We start from the raw sequence: 23986 nt of genomic DNA, 5'->3' as shown, positions 1-23986 counted from the left end.
CCCCCCCCCCCCCCCCCCCCCCCCCCCGCCTCCTCTTAAGATTTGTTCTCCACATCTGGTTTTCAGCAGCGGATGTGATGTGTCTCGGTGCAGTGGTGTGGGTTTTTGTTTTTTTTTTTAATCTTTCTTGGGGTTGGTTATGCTTCTTTGTTTCATGGGTTCATGTCTCTCAGAAGCTTCACTTTGGGAAGCTTTTGGTTGTTCTCTCTTCACACATTTTTTTCTGCCTTACTTTTTCTCTCCTATCTCCTTTTTTTTTTTTTTTTTTTGGAGACAGAGTTTCGCTTTTGTTGTTCAGGCTGGAGTGCGATGGCACCATCTCGGCTCACCTCAACCTCCACCTCCGGGTTCAAGCGATTCTCCTGCCTCAGCCTCCTGAGTAGCTGGGATGACAGGCATGCACCACTACGTGTGGCTAATTTTGTATTTTTAGTAGAGAGGGGGTTTCTCCATGTTGGTCAGGATGGTCTCAAACTCCTGGCCTCAGGTGGTCCGCCCACCTCAGCCTCCCAAAGTGCTGAGATGACAGGCATGAGCCACCGCGCCCAGCCTCTCCTCTCTGCCCGCCTCAGCCTCCCAAAGTGCTGGGATGACAGGCATGAGCCACCGTGCGTGGCCTCTCTTCTCCTTTTGAAGTTGCATCTGTAGGTGTGTTGGGTTCTCCGATGTTTCCCGTAGATTGTGGATACTCCGTTGTGGGTTCCTTCAGTCCTTCCGTGGCCCAGCCTGGGTAGACACTTCTGTTTACCTGTCCTCGGACTTACAGGTCCTCTCCTCTCCTGTGGGCTCTTCAGCCCACCTGATGAAGTCATCTTTTCTGAGATCCGTTTTTCACTTCTGGCATTTCTTTCTTTCTTTTTAAAATCGTTTCCATCTCTGCTGAAACTCCCCGTCTCTTTATGTCGCCTGCCTTTTCATGAGCTATTTCGGCATTTTTATTTTAGTTATTTTAACATCTTTGGTCATTCCAATGTCGGGCCCACCTCTTGGCTTGCCTCTGTTGAATTTGTCTCAGCAGTTTCTATGACATTCCATACATTTTGTGTAGAAGAACAGCAGAGACCGACGAGAATCGTATTTCCCTGGAGAAAGGCGTGCCCCCCTCCTGCCCCGCTCCCCACTGGCAGCCTGTATCTGGCTCTCAGGTGGGGAGGGGCTGCACCTTGTTGCAGCTTCACCTTGCCTCACTCCACTACTGCCTTCCACACTGTTGACATGTCGGATCAGGAGTTTCCTGTGGGCATGGCATGGCTTGGGACCCAAGACCCATTGTGAAAATCTGAAGATCTCTTTTGTGTGCTACAGACAAGTGCCAGCTTTCTAAACCAGCTTGATTTTGTTTTTGGTTTTGGCCTACCAGCCAGCTTTTTGGCTTGCTAAGGTGGTCTCTTTTCTCTGCAGTGTTGCCTCTGGCTTTTTGTGCCTTGGGCGAAATCCCGCTGTGCTGTGCTCTGTCTCCAGCTGTGGATGCTCTGGAAAGCCTGGGCCTCCTGGGTAGGGCTTCTCTCCACTTCCCTGCCTCCCCCTGTAGGGCGACTGCCTTGCACCTGGGAGAAGGGCTGTGTCTCTGGGGGTGGTGGGGCGGGGCAGGGAATCTCTGAACTCTGTTTCCTTGGCTCCAGCTTCTGTGCTGTACCTGCATACCCAGGAAAGACCCTGGAGAGAGTTGGCAGGTGACTGTGGACTCATTCCGTCACCGGAGCGCCTTGAATTGTCAACAGGTATGCCAGCCCACACAGTGAGAACTTGGCTGGCTTCTTCCCTGTCCCATATATGGTAGGTTCCCGCCTCACCCACCATCTACCAGTTACAAGGGGGCCTGTGGGTCACTTTTTTCCTACGAAGGACCCTTCACTGTTAGGATGTAGTTCATTTTCATTTAGAGTTTTTGCATCTTCATTGCTCAGAGGGGTTCAGATGTACCAGGACTGTTTTTTTTTTTTAGCGTATCCACTTGTTTTATTTGTCAGGGCGGGAATGATGGTCTTGCGTGCTCTTCTGTGTGGTAACTGGAGGTAAAAATGCCCTGTGCCGCCTTTTCTTCTTCACAGTCTTGCCAGAAGTTATCAATTTTGTTAGTTCTCTCAAAAAATATTTTTCTGGGCTATGTTAATTGTTTTTCCTGTAGTATGATTGATTATTTTCTACTTTAGTTCTCTTCTTTATTATTTCGCTTCTACTTTTTTTGGCTTAATTTGCTGTAATTATTGCAACTTCTTGAAATGTACACTTAGATAATTGAGTTTTTAGCCTTTTTTCCTCATACACGCATTGAAGGCCTCATGTCTTATTCTACACAGTGTCAGTGGCACCCTCTGTGTTTTGATATTTTGTACTTTTATTATTCAGCTCAAAATATTTTTTAATTTGTCTTTCTTCTTTAACTAATGATTTATTTGGGAATATAGTGCTTACTTTCCAAATATTTGATGATTTTAAAATTATCTGTTTGTTTTTAATTTGAATGAAGTCAGCGTTATTATAGCTCGTTATTTCACCTTGTAAAGGCGACATCTTTATGACTGAAGTAGATTTTTTGAAAAAACTAAAGAACTGCAGCAGAAAGGGAACAGCCCCCGGTGAGCTGGAAGGTAGCGCGCTAGAGTGATGGAAAAGTGGGTAGAGAGTCTGGAAGCGGAGGGTCCATTCCTGGAATACCATTTACTCGTTATGATATTTTGAGGCAATAAACCCTTTCCCATTTATCTATCAAGTGGAAATAATTATCAGAATTTTCAAAGAGGTAGAACATGATATAAATGCATTCTTAAAACTATAATAAACAGCAAAAATATGAATGATAATATTTGTATTATCCCTTACGATTAACAAGTCTCTAACATGAATTGTTTTATCATACAAATGTCTTTTATTAATATAAACTGCTGTTATCCCATATTGTTCAAAACGAATGAACCAGACTTTCAGTCTTTTGAAACACAGCTTTGGAAAAAATCTGTATAAATTTTATATTCATAGATTGCATAATGGTCAAATCAGGGATTTCAGGGTATCCGTCACCCAAATAATGTGCACTGTAACCGTTCCCCAGTTCCTCACCATCCTTCCTCCCCTTCCCTCGGTGTCCATTAACCAATTTCTCACCATCCCCCTTCCTCCCGTTCCCTCAGCCTTCCCGGCCTCCACTGCTGTCATTCTCCACTCTCCACTCATGTGTAGACATTATTTAGCACCCACATGAGTGAGAACACGTAAGATTTGACTTTCTGTGAAACATAATTTTAATATAACCGTTAAAAATCTTTAATGAAGTTGCACACGCCCTTTGTCAAGTCTAAAAAAAACACGAGAACTGTGTTTAACCAGTGCATGACTTTGCACATACTCATGCAAGAATTACTGCCAAATTTGTTTCTGCTCTCTGTCTGCAATTTCCATTACTAGCAGTTCTTGACAGAATTAACTGACTCTCTCTCTCTGTGTGTGTGTGTGTGTGTGTGTACACAAATGCTGAAAACATGAGCCTTTGTGTAGGGGTCAAACAGAAGACAGGAGCCAATATTCCCAGAAATGGAGTGGTCAGATTTCCTTAAAAAATGTGCAGAGATTGTGTTTCTGGAGTTGAGCGCTCAAGTTAAAAGCAAACAAAATACCACAAAATATATAACAATTTGTTTTTTTGGAGGATTTGCGATTCTGAATTTGGATCCAGTTCTCTTAAATACACATTGAACCTCTCATAGGACGTGACTCTTCAAGTTGAAATGTATTAATAGAAACCTCATTTATAGCTGTTCAAAGAATTGGATTGATCAGTGCTTTCCTTGTTACTTCTGACTTAACTCTGCAGGTGTAACTTGGCAATCAACAGAGATCCAAAGTAGAAAGAGAGTTGCATGAAAAGAACCTGACCTCTCCAACTGGTTGAAAAAAATTCGTGGGAATAAAGACTGGTTTATGCTGATGGATGTTTTTAGCAGTGTCTTTTTTCGTACCTTGGACGTAGTTATTATGCCTAGGGGAAGATAGTCCCATGAAGCTGGGATGCCATGAGCGACCCGCTCGCTGGGCCCCAGGTTGATCCTGGGCCTGCTCTGGGTTGCTGAACGCGATCCTCCCAAGCGCTGCTGGAGATGCTGTTATTTTCCCGGGGCAGTGTGAGTTCTAGCTGGGAGAGAAATTAATGATTAGAGAGCAAACCTGGATCGTTTGTCTGTGTTCCCCATTCTGAGCTTCAGATTATATGGTTGGGTGTACCAGGAAAGGCTTCTTGGAAAGGCGATTAGGTGAGTTGCTTTGATGCTAGGCAGCCTCGTCTGTCTGCTAGAAAGTAGGAGCTGATGGGAGCAGGAGAGGGATGGGGACACTCCAGGGACCAGGCAGGTCTGCCAGGAGCTTAGCCAGGGTGTGTGTGTTAGGGTAGGGCTGAGTGGGGAAGTGTGTATGTGCCAGATGGCTTTTATCTACTTGCCTTTAAAAAACACGCAACACAACACTTTTTCCCTCTTGAGGATTTTAGAAGCCAGTGCCGACGACTGGGGAAGCTTGGTCCTGAGGCTATTTATTATAGTAGTGGCCTAAGTTTCTCTCCTTCTGTTTTTCTTTCCTTCTTTTTTTTTCTTCATAGAAATCTTAATTCCAATTTCTTTCTTCATTCCCTCATTGTTTTCCCTTTAATCAAACTTTTGGTTGCTATTTTGAAGTAGGCATTGGGAACAGCGACAAAAGCAAGGCCCAGCCCCTCCTGTGAACACAAGCACAGCTTGGTAGGAGACACAGGCCTCTGTGGGCATGTGTGGAGCCGGAGCCCTGCCTCATGGACCACACAGAAGGGCCAGCGCAGGCTTCCTGAGACCTCAGCTGAATCTTGAAAGATGAGTTCTATTTAGCTGTATAAAAAAAGCACAACCCCTCCAGAAGACACCATTCACACAGCCAGCCTCTCCGCCCCACCCGAGAGGCTGCTGGGAATAATTGGAATAGTGCTGCCAAAGAAGTTTGTAGATCCTTCCCCTGCTGAAACAAAAAGAAGACAACTGTTTTTTTTAAAATAAAAACATTTGCCAGAGATCATGGGTTTTGGCAGGTTATGTTTTATAGGGTACAGCCTTTTAGTGTAAAATGAAGAACACGTCAAGTTCAGGTGCGTTTGTATAATTGAAGCACATTTTCATTGATTTAACACTATTAAATAGAATCGTGGGAAGAGTTCAGGTTTCTTTAGTGCCTGTTAGGGGAGAAATACTGGGCTGGATACTTCACATTTGTTTTAACATTTAGTTTTCACAGTGACCCCCTGAGGTATTATTCTGTGCACGTTATTGAGGAAGGAAGCGAAGCTCTGAGAATAAATTACTCAGCTTCACATAAACAGCAAGTGGTCCACCTGGGGTTTGAACCCAGGTGGGTTTGACGCAGAAGCTTAGGAGTTTTCCATTGTATGAACCTGCCTTCCCTAGTGAAAAGAAAAAGTCTTGTTCTCAAATCAAATAAAAATTTGCCTTGTCATTTGGAGACCTAATAATCACCTTAGGGTAGATGAGGGAGTAAAGCCCAAAAAAGCAATTAGCATGAAAGCGAGAGAAACAAGAGAGATCGGACACACAGATGACCGCACCGAGGCTCAGGTCTGCTCAGTACTTCCACACCTCGGCATTAGCAGAGAGGAGACGTGACAGCGGGCTCTCTGGGTTTCTTCTTTCATTTTCTTTTTCTCTTGTAGTCTCAACTGTGGACATCACTCTGTTGTATAAAACCACTGAGGAGCAAAATGGCTGGAAACACTATCCTGGTCTCTTGTCAGGCCTTGGATTTAATCCCAGCACCAGCACAAGCTGAGGGAATTTGGATCTGTCTGTGGACGCCCAATTGCAAAATGACTACACATGTATCTGGGGCTTTGGTGTTTCTTTTTGTGCCCAGAAGCAGCTTTGGTTTAACTGAAATTGCAGCTTAGTCCTAAAAAGAATAGAAGACATTTTGAAAAATCTGCCTGCTGACTTTTCACTTTTAAGAATGTAAGTTTCGCAAGCGCTGGAACCTTGTCTGTCTGATTTGCTGCACATCCTCCCTGACCACAGTGGGCCTGGGCGCTGAGGAGCTCAGTAGGAGTTGGAGAAACACGTAGTGACTGCACGCAGGGCACAGCTGGGAAAGCCCTCGTGCATGGAATTCTGACCTGCAGGCTCACCATCCCTGCATCTGAAAGTCTAGTCCAGAATCATCATCTGAGCTCTTATCATAGGTCATCAAAATGCTCACAGTAATAACAGTGTTGCTTTCATGGTTTGAACGTACACATGCCACATGCTGGCTTAGACTTCTTCCAGAGCAGATCTCACTGTCTCAGTTTAACCATAGTCCTGCAAGACAGGTAATCTTGACACTCATTCCCTTGCTACGGAGGAAACTGAAGCTCCGAGAGATTAAATACTTTCCCCCAAGGCCACACAACTGATAACAGATGTATATATATATTTGGAGATAGAGTTTCACTCTTGTCGCCCAGGCTGCAGTGCAATGGTGCAATCTTGGCTCACCACAACCTCCGCCTCTCGGGTTCAAGCGATTCTCCTGCCTCAGCCTCCCGAGTAGCTGGGATTACAGGCTTGCACCACCACACCCGGCTAATTTTGTATTTTTAGTAGAGACAGGGCTTCTCCATGTTGGTCAGACTGGTCTCAAACTCCCGACCTCAGGTGATCCACCCACCTCAGTCTCCCAAAGTGTTGGGATTACAGGCGTGAGCCAGTGTGCCTGGCCTGGTAACAGATAGTCTTACCGAGAAAGTGGATTCTCTCGGACAGGATGTGCTGGACTCTGCCTTCTCCCTTTTTCCTCCATATCCTCACTCTGCCTTTTGTTAAAATGGAAGCATCCTTTGGCAGGAGAAGGAACACTTTGGAAATGCCTTCCTTTGCTCATCTCCTCCTCCACCCGGTTCCCAACTCCCAGTCTCTCCCAGTCTCTCTGCTTCCCTTAGGGAGTCACAGCTGTCTCTGTCTGTCTGTCTGTCTCTCTCTCTCTCTGGGCTCATCTCCCTCCATGGAGCCGTCTTCTCCCTCTCCTTGGAGACTGTGCTCTCCTGGTTTTCTGCCTGCTTTCCCATGCCTTCCAGCTCAGCATCTTTTACCAGCTTCTCTCCCTTAACTCTACTCCTTAGACGGAGTCTCGCTCTGTCGCCCAGGCTGGAGTGCAGTGGCCGGATCTCAGCTCACTGCAAGCTCCGCCTCCCGGGTTTACGCCATTCTCCTGCCTCAGCCTCCCGAGTAGCTGGGACTACAGGCGCCCGCCACCTCGCCCAGCTAGTTTTTTGTATTTTTTAGTAGAGACGGGGTTTCACCGGGTTAGCCAGGATGGTCTCGATCTCCTGACCGCGTGATCCGCCCGTCTCGGCCTCCCAAAGTGCTGGGATTACAGGCTTGAGCCACCGTGCCCGGCCTTAACTCTACTCCTTAACGCTGACAGGCTCCGGGTCCTTCTTCCTGATCTCTGTTCTTCTCTGTCTTGCCATCTTCCCTGGTAAAGTCATCCAGTCCAAGGCTGTGAGCATCATCTTTTTGCCAGTGGCTCCCAGTTTTCTAGCTCTGACTAGAAGTTTGCTATTGACTTCAAACTGGCTTCTTTCCACCCAGCCTATTTCTCTGTCCAGTCTTCCTCTGAGTAAAAAGTACCACCCAGTTGCTAAGAATCCAGGGGTCACCTTGGAGTCAGCTCTTTCCTTCAAGCCCCATGTCCGATCCAGCTGGGCCTGGCGATTCTCCCTCGGGTACCTCCTGTACCTCCTGACTCCCTTTCCTTCCTTCCGTCTTCACTGTGGTCACTCCAGCCCCTGCTGCCGCCTGCACAGCTACAGCAACGGCCTCTCACGGATTTCCCTAAGCTTTTTTGTTGTTATTTCTTCCCACAGCAACTAGAGTGCTTTCTACAGCCTTTTAACAATTGAGTGCTGGTTATGCTTTAGGCCCCGTCTTGGCGCATTTAACCTTCAGAAGGCAGGCACTGTTGCACCTGCACTTTTCAGATGAGGAAGCTGAAGCACAGAGCAGTTCATTGATTTGTCCAAGGTTAAAACCAGGATTAAACCCAGGCGGCAGGTCCTAGTCGGTGCTCTTGAATGCGATCCCTCCTTTCCTTGAAATGCTCCCATGGCCTGTCTTCTCCTGGGCCTGAAGGCTCCTACTGGCCTCCCGCCTCATCTCCTACCACATTCTCTCTCTCTCCTTCTGCCAGTTTGCACTCCGGGTTATTCCCAAACTCTTCACATCCACTGCAGGGCTTTTTCACCAGCTGTTCCTGCTGCCCAGAGCCCTTTCCCGCTGCTTGTTCACGGGCTGGACCCTTCAGCGTCATTGCATAAGGCCCCCGGGTCTCTTGATCTAAAGTAACCACCCACCATCTTTTATTCTTGGTGGCACTTACTGCTGCCTCATGTTGCCATCATTCTTTTGGTGACCCTTATTTTTCATGGTGATAAATAAATTACATGGAATGAGACTCCACACCAGCAGGAAACGTAGATGCATGTTCCACGCCCTGTGTCAGTGCCAGTGTTGATAGACATTGGGTGAATGAATGCGTGGGTGACTGAACAAATGCATACCTGCCATCCTGGAACTCAGAGCCGGGTGCTTTGAGCCCATCCATTTCCCTACCGTGCCATGTGGCTCTGTCTGTACAACTCACAGTTCAAGCTTTTAAGTGTCTCTGCCCTTGGTCATACTCACAAAGTGCCTATGCTTTTTATAGGTGATCAAAGAAGCCTATAGTGGTTGTGGCGGCCCCGCGGATTCAGAGTGTCCTCCTCCGCCGAGCTCCCCGGTGCACAAGGCAGAACTGGAGAAGGTAAGGGCGTTGCTCTTGCCGGCCGGGGACAGTGACCTCGCAGTGGATTGGGGTCTCCTTCAGAGTTTGATAACATTCTCTGAGAATTTCAGCACTTCCAGTTAAAAAAAAAAAAAAGAAAGGAAAAATGCAATTGTGCTTCCCATCTTCTTAACTGCCTGCTTTGTGCTAAGCTTGAATTAGTCATTTTACAGACTGTGTAGTTAGTATTGTTATTCCCAGCTATAGGTGAAGAAATGGATTTAAAGGCTTGAGGGCCTTGTTCAAAGTCACATAGCTAGTAAATGGCAGAGCTGAAGTCTGAAGGCAAGCTTGTCTACTTCTGGAATACAGCAGGTGCTTCATAAATGTACCTTCACGAAGGTCTCTTCCCAGCAGACCAGGATGTGTCTCCATCTCCCTTTGCTTTGCAAAGGGAGTTGCTTGTTGCTTGTTGGAAGGCAGAGGAGCACTGCAGTGGGCGGGGAGATGACCCTGTCATCTGTCCACCTCTTTTTGCCAGAAATGTATGGAGTGCATCACCATTACGCCACACGCCCTGCTCTGCTTGCACTTTGTTTGTCTGAATCTAAACTGATACTGTTTCCTTGGAGAACCCTGACTTCCTGCCATGAAACCTGTTGGCAGCTTGTGTCTCCGGGGCTTTCTGAGCCCTCCCTCTCTAGCCTCCTGCTAGTGAAGAGACAGATCCCTTTTTGCCTGTCCTCATATGAGTCAGGATTCTCCAGAGGAACAGAATGAATGGGATGTATGTATGTAGAGGCAGATTTCTTAGAAGGCATTGGTTCACATAATGATGGAGGCTGCAAGCCTGAAACCTGCAGTGTGGCCCGCAGGTGGAGACCCAGGAGAGCCGATGGTGCAGGTGAAGCGTGAAGGCGTCCACAGGAATTTAGGGAGATTTCACTGGCTCAGGGAGGACAGTGTTTTTGTTCCATTGAGGGCCCCAACTGATTGGATGATTCCCACCCACATTACAGAGGGCAGGCTGCTTCCTCAGAGCTCCCTAATTTAAATGTTAATCTAATCCCCAAATGCCCCCTACATTGACACATAAAATTAAACATCACAGTCCTCATCCTCATACCGTAATGGAACAGGCTGTTTTTTTCCCTGACTATAAAACCAGTATCTGCTCACTTTAGAAAATTCAGAAAGCTCATAGAAACATAAACGGGATGAAAAAAGTCACTCATTACAACCACACATAGAAGATGCAGCTGCTCTTAACACTACTGATATATTAACCATTCTTTCCTGAGTTCAAGGGTTTCTCTTATGGCTTGGATAAGCTTATGCATAAAGTTTCTTATACTGCTTTTTTTTCCACTTAACCTTTATATTATTAGCAAATTTCTAGGTTTTTAACAACTCTTAAGCCACAAGCATTTTTACATTTTCCCATTATCATTAGCTTTAATGTCAAATTTGTGTGACTCCACTATCACTTCGGTAACTGCCCCCCAGTAGTTGTTTTGTCCTTTTTTTTTTTATTTTGTGAAATGGAGTTTTGCTCTTGTCGCCCAGGCTGGAGTGCAATGGTGCGATCCTGGCTCACTGCAACCTCCACCTCTTGGGTTCAAGCGATTCTCTTCTCTCAGCCTCCTGAGTAGCTGGGATTACAGGCACACACCACCAAGCCCAGCTAATTTTTGTATTTTTAGTAGAGATGGGGTTTCACCATGTTGATCAGGCTGGTCTTGAACTCCTGACCTTGTGGTCCACCCACCTCAGCCTCCCAAAGTGTTGGGATTACAGGTGTGAGCCACCGCACCTGGCCTGTTTTGCCCTTTTTTAGGCCATCTAAAATAAAATAGTACTTGACATATTTTGCATAATTTTTGCTGATTCTCTGCCTGTTACCTGATAATAGGTTTCTGGAAGCTGAATTACTAGACCAAAGGATAGACCTCTTTTTCTTTTTTAAGATTTTGATTCATATTGAAAATCAAATTGCCTTCCCAAAAGGTTGATGCGATTTCATTTCCCATCAGACTGCATCCAAGTTCCTCATCCATGCACTCACACCAGAACTGGCAATTCCACTTTACGTATGTTGGTTTTTAAGGCAGTACCGTGAGCACTTGGCTGGACCTGTTGCCCTGGATTCCCCGGGCTGTTCCTGGTGTGAGAGCCAGGGCAGTGCCAGCTCTAGGTCCTTGTATCCCTGGAACTCAGCTTCCCACTAAGTGGCACTCATTCCTTCACTGCAGCGCTTAGGGGATTGCCCCTCGAATTCCAAGTTGAACACGTGTGTTCCTTTGTGCCTGGGAACTGCCCACACATCTCAAATGTGTCCCAGTCTCCGAGGCCCTGGTGGAAGGCACGGGATATGAGGACAGTGTTTGGAGGCCACTCCCTTCACTGTGACCCCACAGGTTCTTGGGTGGCAATGGAAGGGGTGTAGCTGTAAACACTCTACCTCATTCAGATACTAACGTGGAATCCTAATTACGCTCATTAAAGCCAGAGGTTAGGACTGAGATAGTGACAGTACCCCATCCCCCTCCAAGGGTTTTCATGGTAACCTTGCCCTCACTCTGTGTACATTCTAAGTGTATTTGTTACAAGCACATACTTGACACTCACCCAATTAATTATTGGTGAATGACAGGAAGAAATTGACTATGGAATATTTACTTCTGCAAGGATAATATGGCTTGGTGAGGGAAATATTTTTTTGTAATCATAATATTTTTTCAAAATCATTTACAAGAAGTGATTTGAATGCAATAGGCATGAGACAGTATATATATAGGTTAGTATAATTATAGCGTCAGTGAGGTTCCCCCGACCCTCCCTCCCCACTCTGGATGTTTTTAAAGCGGCTGTAGCCACCTAACCAGCCAGTCTTTGTTACAGTTAAGCTCTAACCACTTCTGGATTGCTATGAATTTGGCCCATGTTTTCTTTCACTTTCGAGATAACTTTTGGTTGATCCATCACACATCACTTGGTCCAAGTGACCACTGTAAGAGTAACTTAATCCTTTTTCTCCTTACAGAAACTGTCTTCAGAGAGACCCAGCTCAGATGGGGAGGGCGTGGTGGAAAATGGAATTACCACTTGTAATGGAAAGGAGCAAGGTGAGTTCCGCTTGTGCCAAAGATACATACACTTAAAAAACCCCACAGCCCGGTTTGTAAAGTCTGATTGTACGAAAAATGTCCTGGGTGATTGAGATGTGTAGATATCATCACCATTGCTGAGGATACCGATGGGAGTGCCTGGAAAACCCTTTGGTTAACATCAACCCTGCAGGTCTTCCTTTTCCATCCTACCAGACCTTGGCCGAGGCTGCCATCTGTTGTCTTTTTCTGCCCTGTATATGTTTCGAACTTACGACTCACAGCTGGTGATTCACTCAATCTATCCCTGAGACAAATTTGCATTGGTGAACCGCTGGCATGTTGCTTAGGGACCTGGTGTCCAATGAAAAGAACTTTGGATAATGAGGCAAGAAACCCACTTTCTCATTCAAGCTCTGCCTTTGCTTAGCCCCATGATCTTGAGCAAGTATTCCCTCTTGATGAGCCTCAGTTTCCCCATCTTTAAAATGAGGAGGCCAGACCTGCAGATTTCTGAGATTCTTAAAAAAGATTTTCTGAAAATGTCTTTATTTTGCCTTCACTTGAAACATTTTTAAAAAGTACATAATATAAAAATATACATAATATAAAATACACCGTATTAACCATGTCACAGCGTACAGTTCAGTGCGTTAAGTACATTTACATTGTACTGTCATCACTGTCGTCAGTCTCCAGAACTCTTCACCTTGCGAGTGTGAAGCTCTGTCCCCTTTAAACACTGACTCCCCGTTCCCTCCTCCCCCAACCCCTGGCACCCCCATTCTGCTTCCCGTCTCATGAATCTGACTTCTCTAGAGACCTCATCGAAGTGGAGTCCTACAGGCCATGTCCTTCTGTAAGTGCTTATTCCACTTAGTTCCATGTGCTCAAGGTTCGTCTGTAATGTGGCCTGTGTCAGAATTTCTTTCCTTTTTAAGGCTGCGTAATATTCCATTGGATGGATGAACCACATTTTGTTTTCCCATTTATCTGTCGATGAACATGTAGGCGGCTTCCACCTTTTGGCTAGTGTGAATAATGCTGCCGTGAACGTGGGTGTGCAAATAACGAAGCCTCTCTCTAGAGACAGAAATTAAATGCTATAAAATTCACCCTGTTTGGCATACTGTTGGTGAGTTTTGACAAACGCTGGCAGGCACGTAACCATCACCACAATCAAGATCTGCAGATATTAGAGCATGGCTCTAACCCCCCAGCCCCCGCCATGTTCCCTCTGCTCTTTCTCTCCCGTCTGCCTCTGCCTCTGCCCCAGGCCCTGGCAGCTACTGATCTATTTCCTGTCCTTTACCAGAATGTCATAACGTGGAAGCATCTCGTTTGCAGACTTCTGAGTGTGGTTTCTTTCACTCAGCTGCGTTGGAGAGTCGTCCGTGTTTGTGGCTGGTGTCAGTCGTTGGTTCTTTGCTGCTGCTGGTGGCATTATGTTGTGTGGATGGACCACAGTCAGCCCATTCACTGCTTGAAGAACATTTGAGCTGTTTCCACTTTGGGGCGATTGTTTAAAAAAATCTGTTCTGTGCATTCAGAGACATATGGACATATATTTGCATGGACATATGTTTTCATTTTTCTTGGATAAATACCTAGGAGTGGATTGTTTGGTCATAGCCTTCTCTCCAGCCTCGGTATTGTCACTTTTGTTTTGTTCTTTCTATTTGAGCCATTTTAATAGGGGTGTAGTGTATGCAATTGTGTTTTAATTTGCATTTCCCTAATAACTAACAGTGTTGAACTTTTTAAAATATGCTTATGTGCCATCAGTATATCTTCTTTGGTGAAATGTCTCTTTGGATCTTTTGCTCATATTTTTCTTGGATTATTTGTGCTTATTGAGTTTCGAGAGTTCATTGTATTTTCTGAATACAAGTCCTTTATCAGATGTGTTTTGTACATATATTCTCCCAATCTGTGGCTGGACTTTAATTTCCTTAGCAGTGTGTGGACTGAGGTGAAGGGCAGGACTTGTGGGCGGGGAGGGAGAGCTCCCTCTGCAAAGCCAGACCGCGTGTGTGCTCATTGAACCTGTGACCTTGGCTGCTCAGCTGAGTAATCTGACCACCCGAGCCCACCTGCCCACTCCTGGAGGGGGCCAAGTCTTTCCTGTCTGTGGTGAAATCACCTTAAACCAAGTAGCAATCCAGCCCACTAAGAGTCTCGGAGCTCAAAGAATCGGGACTGTTACGACATTACAAAGTTCACCCTCAGAGGTCACGATACCCACTTTTTCCATATGTGGTTTTTTAAGTCTGTCCTATCTGAGTGTAATTTTGGTTCCGTCCATCGGAAGTTATTCAGTGGAAAGTATTATCTGTGTCTTCCACAGGGCACACATTATGTATAATCAAAACCAGGAATGCTATCTTTAAGTTTTGCCCTGAAATAAAATAACATACAATCTCAATGTTCCTGCTTAGAAGCTGAGGCGCAGCAGACGTTGGTTTGGTTGGTTCATTTTCTGGTTTGCTTTTTCCTCTCCCAATGCGCCTATTAGGTTCTACAGAATAATAAGTGTGTCTGGATGCACTTTCGAGCAAGTATATCTATATTTAAAATTCTCCTGTTTCCTCTTAACAAGAACAACCCTCTATACTTTGGAATTAAATGGTGGTGACCTTGGTTTACTCATTTTCTTTTTGTCTGGCATGGTGCTTTGCAGATACAGACACTCAGTAGTTACTGGAGAAAGTTAAGGCTGAAGTACATTCTAACCTTCTCTCTTAGCTTTTGTCCTTGCCTCTCACTCTTGACCAGTTTGCAACTGAGATTTGTTAAGCTCCTTTATCCCAGCCATGTGGTAACTCAGACACATTTCTCTGCGAGCTGCATAGAGAAAATCCTGAACTCATACAGGTTTTTCTTAGTGTTAGAATCTCAGATGAAGAAAGAGACAGTCCAGGCTCTATGTGGTCAAAGCCACAGGGAGTGACTCTGGAACGCCCGTTTCTTCCCTCAGGGCGGAATCCCTCCTGTCTAATAAACCGACACAGTACGGTGGATCCTGCAGCAGGCGCGAGGAGTGCGGGCTGAGGAGGTCCTGGGACCTTCTGTCTGGGAGCTGTGAGGCTTCTCAGCCCCACTTCACATCTGTAAGACGTGATCATTTGTGAATGTGTCTGTTGGTAGAAGTCATTGAATACAAAGTCTGATGGTATTAATGCTCATGCCCCTATTCCTCCCGGTAGCCTAAATAGTAATAATAAAAAGCGCCTGAATTCCCGTTTCCGTAGGTTACTGGGAGACTCTCTGGGTTTATGATACCTGTGGTTGTAGAGAGTGCCCCACGTTAGCCTTGCTCCAGTGGCCTGTGCCAGTGTGCCCACCTCACCGGCCCGTGTGTGCCTGGACGCTCCAGCTTTTCTACTCTCTGGCGGCAGAGGGCTGAGCGTTCGGCGTGTTGAGGTTTTCTTCCCGGTCTGTGATCTGTGCTCATCTCGGCCTTTTGTTTGATACGTAGCAACAAGTTGTCCCTGACGGTTTTCTCCTCGTGTTCCCACGTGCTTGGACTTTTTCTCCCCAGGGTTACCGTACGTCTGCCTTTGTAGAAAACGAATCAGGGAGTATTCAGGGAATTCCCAGTTTTCATTATAATCTCATTTCTTTGTAGTCAGAGTCGAGCAAGCACTTTGTGGGTCGAGTTGGGCGTTCATCTGACACCCCACCTCGCCGCGGTGGGCCGCGTTGTCGGGGGGGCCGCATTGGGGCGGGGGTGGCGCATTGTTGGGGGAGCTGCATTGTCTGTGGGGGCCGCATTGTCTAGGGGGCCACATTGTGGGGGGGGTGCATTGTGGGGGCACCACATTGTGGGGGGGCGCATTGTCAGGGGGGCCGCATTGTCTGGCGGGGATGCCTCTTGCTCCACCAGCCTTGCTCAGGGTGCCCCGGGCACTCGGGCTGTCCTGGCAGCAGGTTATTCTTTGTGAAGCTCACGGGAATGGGGCTGTGGTGAAACCTTGTCTTCTGGGTCTTCAGAAACAGCTGGGAGGGGCCGTCCACTGTTGCTGTGGCTCTTGGTTTGGTTGAAGTGACACTGAAGTGGTAACAGCTGTCCCAGCCGCACGCTCCCTGTCTGATGGTAGCTGGGAGGAGCTGCGTCCTCAGACTCGGGGATCGAAAGCGAGTCTCGGCGCTTTGTTTTAAAACAGGGTGTGTACGCGCTGGGAGAGGGAAGGAGGGGTGGGGGTGGCATTCCTGGGTTCTTTGTTTCTAATATCACATGAGGCCTAAGTCTGATTTGTGTAAAATAACACAGAAATGCTGGGACTGTGTCGTTAGTCAGTTTGAGCTGCCATAACAGAATACCACAGACTGGGTGGCTGAAACAACATGCATTCAGATGGTCCTGGAGGCTGCACGTCCAAGACCCAAGTGTCGCCAGGGTTGGTGCCTGGTGAGGGCTGTCTTCTCAAAGTCGGCTCCCCTCCCATGGCCTTCACACAGCCTTTCTTCTGCGCCCGTGCAGCCTGTTCTTAGAAGGACACTAACGCTGTAGGACCAGGACCTCAGCGGGAGGCTGGAGCGTGGGAGGGCAAGGCCCGGGGCTGGAGACACCAGGGGTGTGTTCTGCCGCCCTCAGGTGTTTGCCTGTGGTGGGGGCAGCGGGGTGGAGGTGGAAGGAGGACCACTGCTCGTTCCCCAGCAGACAGACGGAGATTGGGACGGATGAGGGCACTGCCTGTGTGAGTGTGTGCGTTTTTAGAGGAAGGGTTTAGGCGTTAGGCCGAGGGGTGTCGTCTTGTGTCCCTGGCCGCTCTTCCTCTGCAGTTCTCCCGCAGGGTGTGTGCGGGTTCGTTTGTCTCTGGGGTAGGAGGATGGGAAGGAGTCCTTGACTCTCATCACCTTCTGAAAGGGTTTGTGATCCCCAAAGGGTTGCAGACAGCAGGTTGAGGGATTCAGGTTGGAGATGAAGGGGAAGGGGTCTGGGCGGTGGGGTTTTGCCCGTGACACTGAGGGTCTCTCTGTCCCCTCAGCTCCAGTGCCGTGCACATAATGGCCCTCAGATGAGACGGGCAGACAGCTCACTTTCTCCGAGGGTCGCTCTCTGGCCAAAGAGTCTTGTCACTCGGTTCTGGTGCTGTCTCATATGCACGTCTGATCCCTGCCCCTGTGATTCTGTTGGAGGTCACGGACAGAGCCCTCGGCAGTGGAGAGAGGTGCCAGTGATGGGATGGGCAGACAAAGGATGCCAGCTGGCAGCTGACCCTGGACCTGCGTGGTGGGAGACGGTGGGGAGTGATGCGAACCGCCCCATGTTGTCACTTGCTGGCCCATCTGTGTGGAGACTGCTTCTGTGGTCCTGCTGCTGTTGCTTGCCCACATACAAGTCCAGAGTTGCTAGATCTTTCCATCTTTCAAAGGAAGCCAGGCATCAATTTTATGCAGAATGTGTATGAGTTTTATGTATCAGCAATTAACTCCAATTTAACACCGTCCTGGCTAAGCCGAACATGAGGGGCTGGAAGGCAGGCCCCTGGTCTGAGAGCTCTGGACAGTGCCGAGCCGAGTGAGTGTCTCACAGATGGACGAGGGGCTCCTGAAGAGCCAATTCCCCTTCCCTTCCTGGGCCTCCCCTTGCCAGCCAGGCCGGAGCTGCACTAGCTGCCTTCTGTTCCTCAGACACTTGGGGCTGCTTTCAGACTGACAGCTTTTGCGTCAATGATATTTTTCTTGCCTAGACAGTTCTTCTCTCTGAGATGTGCATGGCTAGTTATTAATTTAAGTCAACCCCTGGACAGGCTTTCTCTGCCCGCCCAGCTGCTCTTCCACATAACCCTATTCTAGATCTCCATGTGGTCTTTGTTACAAGCTTCCTACCAGCAGCCCTGTGTTCTGCTGGAATCTTAGCATCTAGACCGACAGCCAGCACATGGCAAGTGCTCGTTAAGTACAAGTCAAGGGAAGGGCTAAGCGCAGTGGCTCACACCTATAATCCCAGCACTTGGGGAGGCCAAGGTGGGTGGATCACTTGAGCCCGGGAGTTTGAGACCAGCCTGGGTAACATGGCGAAACCCCATTTCTACAAAAAGTACAAAAATTAACCAGGCATAGTGGCACTCACCTGTGGTCCCAGCTACTCCGGAGGCCAAGATGGGAGGATCAGTTGTGCCCAGGAGCTGAAGGCCGCAATGAGCTGTGATGACAACACAGCACTCCAGCCGGGGGACAGAGTGAGACCCTGTCTTTAAAACAAGAAAAAAAATGCCCAGGGAAAGAAGAAATGGGTTGTGATTTATGTTTTATTTTTTCAATTAATATCTACAATTAAAACATGCTTTTTTGCTGTTGTTATTCTTGACAGTGAAGAGGAAGAAAAGTTCCAAATCCGAGGCTAAGGGCACTGTGTCAAAAGTCACTGGGAAAAAAATCACCAAGATCATCAGTCTGGGAAAGAAAAAGCCATCCACAGACGAGCAGACCTCCTCGGCTGAGGAAGACGTTCCCACGTGTGGTAAGACTGCGCTTCCCAGAGACCAGCAGTGTGCACCCGAGCGAGTTTCATTTTCTTCTGCAGTGGTGTCGGTACCCAGTTCATCCAAGGCTCATTACTATGAGCTCTTTTGCATTGGACTTGAAATCATTCACATTTCAATGTATTCAGTGTTTGCATTTTTACCTCTTATTCATACAAGACTGTGTAGGCGTTTGAGATGATCTCTAAGGTTCTTTCAAGGAAAACAGATTTTTCCCTTTGATCCTCTGAAGGTCCCCCAAATCCCCTGGAAGTGTTCTTAAAGGACGACATACGCAGGGGCTGCTGGTAAACAAAGGATGATGGGAAAACCTTTACAGAACTAAGGCCAGTCCTTTCCCTTGGGCAAAGTGATAAAACTAAGCTTCCTTATGACGTCACTGTGTTAGTCACTTTCCTGTTGCTGCCAAAGGAATGCCTGAGGCTGGGTAATTTATAAAGAGAGAGGGTTCTCTGGGGCTCATGGTTCTGCAGGCTGTGCAAGTATGGTGCTAGCGTCTGCACAGCTTGCGATGAGGCCTCAGGAAGCCTTTAGTCATGGCAAGGGCAGAGGCGATGCTAGTGTGTCACATGGCAGGAGAGAGAGGAGCAGGTGCCAGGGTCCTTTAAACCATCAGATCTCGCAGGAACTACTGGTTTGAGAACTCCCTCATTACTACAGGGAAGGCAGCAAACCATTCATTCATGCAGGATCCGCTGCCATGGCCCAAGCACCTCCCACCAGGCCGGCCCCCCACACTGGGGATCCCATTTCAACATGAGATTTGGAGGGGAGAAATATCCAAACTATACCAATTACATGATCTCAAACCGAAGTTTCAAATCCAGTCGAACACACTGACCATCTCCCCAGTCAGTCTTTCATCCAATAAGTAAGATTTGAGCAGCTGCCTTTTGGTGACCACAACAGCCCTGGCCCCCCATGGCTTCCAGTCTGATAGCAAAAGATAAGTACAAGACCGGTTATCACGGAAACATGTATGTAATAACTGGCTCTGGTCGGCGATAGGAGGGAGAACCCAAGAGGCCATGAGAGGATCATAGGGACCTCAGTGGGCCGGGGGATCCAGCATTGTGGGGTGGTCTCCATGAAGACGTGGGTGAGAGTTGCCATCCAGAATGCTTTCTAGACTATCAGGTTCGGAAGAACCGTGCAGCTCTTCCTAGGAGGTAAACTTGATGAGCTACGTTTTTATTTATTTATTTATTTATTTTTATTTTTATTTTTACTTTTTGAGACAGAGTCTGGCTCTGACGCCCAGGCTGGAGTGCAGTGGCCGGATCTCAGCTCACTGCAAGCTCCGCCTCCCGGGTTCACGCCATTCTCCTGCCTCAGCCTCACGAGTAGCTGGGACTACAGGTGCCCGCCACCATGCCCGGCTAGTTTTTTGTATTTTTTAGTAGAGACGGGGTTTCACCGTGTTAGCCAGGATGGTCTCCATCTCCTGACCTCGTGATCCACCCGTCTCGGCCTCCCAAAGTGCTGGGATTACAGGCTTGAGCCACCGCGCCCGGCCTGAGCTCCGTTTTTGAAGAATCAGGAAGGTGCTGTCGTTTTCCCTGTGTACTGTTGCGGCTTACTCAGCTCCCCGCAGTGTGAGCCCATCATTCCTTCTATTTGAATAGTCGTTCTAGTCACCCCCACCCCTTAGTGAGCACCCGTTATGTCCAACGTGTTGGGTTTTATTTTGAGATGCCAAAAGATGCCTCGTTCAGTTCCTGCCCCACAGCGCCTAAATGGGGCTATATACACAAAGATAAATGTATTCAACAGATCTCACGTCCCAGCGTTGTGAGCTCATGCCACGAGGGTAATACAGAGGGTGGGCCATGGTGGTCGGGAGGAGGGATGGATTGCAGGGGCAGATGAGAGGCGCTACAGCATGAACTGTCTTGAAGGAAAGATGGGCAAAGTCTCCACTCCTCAGCAGCTTTCACAGTGTGATCCAGGAAGTTCATGATACTGATTTCTGGGGGACACAACGAAGTTGTCTGGGCAGACAGCAGTGAAGGCCTCATGTGCTTGAAGGAGTCTTGCGGAGGGGACCTGGTGAAACAGCTGCCTGTGGGGTTGAGTTAGGAGGGAAGGCCATCACCATAAGGGAACCCGTGACCGAGGAGCCTGGTGTATTCCAAGCTCCCTGAACTTGGTCAAATGGCAGTTGAGTCACAGAAGCAGGCCAGTTGGTACTGATGTTTTTCCACTACCCTCCCTTCCCTCCCTAAAGAAGGCGAGAGCTGAAAGGGCAGCCACCCTGCTGAAATGCTGTCACAGGAAACAGCTGTAGCACGGAATGGGGAGAGGGAATGTGTTGGTGCCCCAGTGCCGGGCCGCACTGACCTCTGCCTTTCTTGGAGCGCATGCAAGGTGGGACTGCCTCACATCAGCTCTTGAGAGTCAGCGATTAAAAACAGAAAGTGGGAATTAGGGATTAAATACAGGAGTTAGGGATTAAAAACAGCGGAATTAGGGATTAAGTACAGGAGTTAGGGATTAAAAATAGAAAGCGGGAATTAGCCAACGAGAAGGGAACTACTATTTTTTTTTTTTTTAATGCTCTAGGTCAGTGGAGGAAATAGAAATTCTTCCTTGAACAACAATTAAACATTAACATGAAAAGCAATTGCGAGACTTTGGCCCAAACCCCTGCATTTACAGAGGAGAGCACTGAAGCTCAGAGAGCTGGTGTGGCTTGCTCGGAGCCACACAGTGCGCTGGGAGCAGAGACAGCCTCTGACCCAACTCTGCTGGTTCCCTGTCCCACAGGCCTTCCCCTATCCCTTGCCCCAAAGATCTGAACCCTCCCGTGGCTCCTGATAAATAGCTGCGATTAGACGCTGTGGTAAACCCTCCTCTTGGGCACTTTCTTGGAAGCCCAGTTGGTCACTCAGGGAGCAGCAGGAATACTGGATCCACAGCATCTCGTGAGACACATGGATTCCTATCAAACTGCTTAGTGGACGACTTTTGCCTCATTATTAACAGAACATCCTCTGTCCACAAGATTTTAAAGCTGTCATCCAGTTCTTTGCAGGGGAAAGGGGAGAGGGGAGGAGCTTTTACAAAAATAAAGGGGCAACAGTGACCATTTTCAGTTATTTTAGTACAGCTGCAAAGTTTCAGGCAGAAAAAAGGAGCTGGACAAAGGCCCGAGAGACCGAGCCTGCCAAGCTGAGTCTCTGCAGCTGCTGCTCTCTGCTCCAGGGAGCGAAGGGCCGAGCTGGACTGGCCGGAAGTGCAGTGCTGCTGAGCCCACAGGGCAGAGCTCCCGGGAGCCACTGAAAGCAGAGTTCAAATCCCAGCCCCTCCACACAGTGCAGCTGGGTCAGCCGTGCCCCAAAATGCAGGACAGAGCTGCTGTGAGGGCCTTGCTTGTGGAGGCAGGGGAAGGAAGGCCCTCTGCAGGTGCTTGCCGGCTGGAAAGGTTTGGGGGGGTTTGGGCCAAAGTCTCTCAATTGCCTTTCATATTAATATGACGAGGATTGCAACCTGGCTGGCTGGGTCTGCCCGCCTAAACCTGCAGTGCCTATTGAGTGATGTTGAGTGACGCATTTAGCATTGGGCGGGTCAACTCAGCACACAGCCATGTAAGTAATGTGATCTGAGACTCACGCAAAGGCCCCTGACCTTTTTTTTTTTTTTGAGACAGAGTCTTGCTCTGTCACCCAGGCTGGAGTGCAGTGGCGCCATCTCAGCTTACTGCGCTCCACCTCCCCGGTTCAGCTCCACCTCCCCAGTTCACGCCATTCTCCTGCCTTAGCCTCCCGAGTAGCTGGGACTACAGGCGCCCGCCACCACGCCCGGCTAATTTTTTATATTTTTAGTAGAGATGGGGTTTCACCGTGTTAGTCAGGATGGTCTCGATCTCCTGACCTCGTGATCCGCCCGCCTCAGCCTCCCAAAGAGCTGGGATTACAGGTGTGAGCCACCGCACCCGGCCCCAAAATTTATCTATTTGTCCTTCTCCTGTGCTTACAAGTCCTGGAATTATTGTCATTTTATGAATTAAGCGGTTACCAGGAAATGCATTTCCATCTTTCTCTCTCTTCCCCATCCCTGTTTCCACCTGTGGCTGGGACTGTGACATCTTTTGACTGGCTCACCTCATTCTACTCTGCGTCCCCCACCAGGCCACCAGATGGAAGTTTTGAAACGTTAGACTAATCGTATCACATTCTGTGTTGAGAAAAACCAAAAGTGCCTCCATTGTTGCCAGTTCAGGGCCTCTAACAATGCTGTCCCCACTTCAGTCTTCTACCTTCTACATGACTGGCGTAAGAACAGGGGCTGACTGGCTCACTGCCTGTGTCCACAGCACCGTGCAGAGCTTGGCAGACGATACCAGCTCAGTAAATACTTGTTGAATGCATGCATTCCTTTAAGCAAATTGCTTCACCTCTGGGAATCTCAGGCTCCTCCATCTATGAAATCGCTCAATACTTCAATTCCTTGTTTTTCATAAAAACTGAGGATAAAATATATGAAACACTAACCTCAATGCCGAGCCCATCGTTTATGCTCAGTACATGGTCGCTGTGATTATCCATGTGTTCATCTGACATGTTTTTTAAAAACATCACCTGAACACACCAGACCTACCCAAGGCTCAGTAAATGTGACGTCAGACGAGTGAATCATGAGAAATGGAGAGGCTGAGAGAAAGGAAAGGCCCTAGGGTGCAAGTCGGAGGCTTTGTGGAGCCTGGCTATGTAGCCATTCCCAGGGTCCCTTTCAGCTGAAATATTCTGTGACCTTATGAAGCTCTTTCAATGGCAGGTTTTTTTCAGTAGACATTCAGGAAAGGTAGATAGGTCTCAGTTGGTATCGTAATCCACCTCCACGAAGACTAGACGAAGCCAGGCACTGTAGCATGCAGCTGGAATCCCCACTACTCGGGAGGCCGAGGTGAGAGGATCGCTTGATGCCAGGAGTTTAAGACCAGCCTCAGCAACATAGCAAGGCCCCACCTCAAAAAAAGAAATCAGATGAAGTCTGATGAAAGGGCTGGAAGGCATTCTTAGTCCAAGAGCCACCATGACAGGCTGTTGGTATACCAGCTCCTCTGCCCCTGGCCTTGTAGAGGACACACTGCGAAGAGCAGGAAGGAGGCTCTGGCTTCGGCAGGCCCGTGATCAGCTGCCAGCAGTTTCCTGACGTTTGGTTTCTGCAAAAGCTGCTTCTTGATGCCCCTCTTGCAGGCCCATCTCCTCCTAGCTGATCAAAAACAAATACTTGCTAAGATACAACGAACAGTTACATTGGGATAAAACGTCTCTCAAAAGTGTTGAGCGTTTTGTCCACATGTAACCAAAGCACAGTAGCCTCTGGGGTGGGCAGGCACTATCATTTCCCTTCCTAAAGAGAATAAATAAATGGAAACTTGGCCACACTTCTGAAAGGCTTTGCCTGCCTGCTCTTCTGCAGCTGCCGGAATTTGAGAGCCACCTGGCACTGAGACCCGCAATGCCCCATATCCGGAACAGCTGACCGGGAGGGTTTATATCTGTTCCCCTCCATCTGTATTTATTGTTTGTTTAATCTTCAGGCTGTAAAGTTAGTTTTATATTTTTAGTGAAATCTCCTCATGCACTCTTGCCACAGTGTTGCAAGAAACTGCGCTCT

At 47.9% G+C, this 23986-nt stretch overlaps 1 protein-coding gene across 2 annotated transcripts in view; it reads left to right on the top strand.

Annotated features, from left to right (window-relative positions):
* The window catches only part of AFAP1 (actin filament associated protein 1), a 131096-nt gene that overhangs the window by 58628 nt on the left and 48482 nt on the right, over positions 1–23986 (top strand). For both annotated transcript variants that reach the window (XM_023206852.1, XM_026455652.1), the window contains 3 exons: positions 8710–8805; positions 11810–11891; positions 18193–18342. In XM_023206852.1, the coding sequence (XP_023062620.1) occupies positions 8710–8805; positions 11810–11891; positions 18193–18342 (328 nt within the window). The remainder of the gene's footprint in view (positions 1–8709; positions 8806–11809; positions 11892–18192; positions 18343–23986) is intronic.

The sequence above is a fragment of the Piliocolobus tephrosceles genome, chromosome 3, assembly GCF_002776525.5.
Source record: "Piliocolobus tephrosceles isolate RC106 chromosome 3, ASM277652v3, whole genome shotgun sequence".
Classification (NCBI taxonomy): Eukaryota; Metazoa; Chordata; class Mammalia; order Primates; family Cercopithecidae; genus Piliocolobus; species Piliocolobus tephrosceles.
This window is presented reverse-complemented; position numbering and strand designations above follow the sequence as displayed.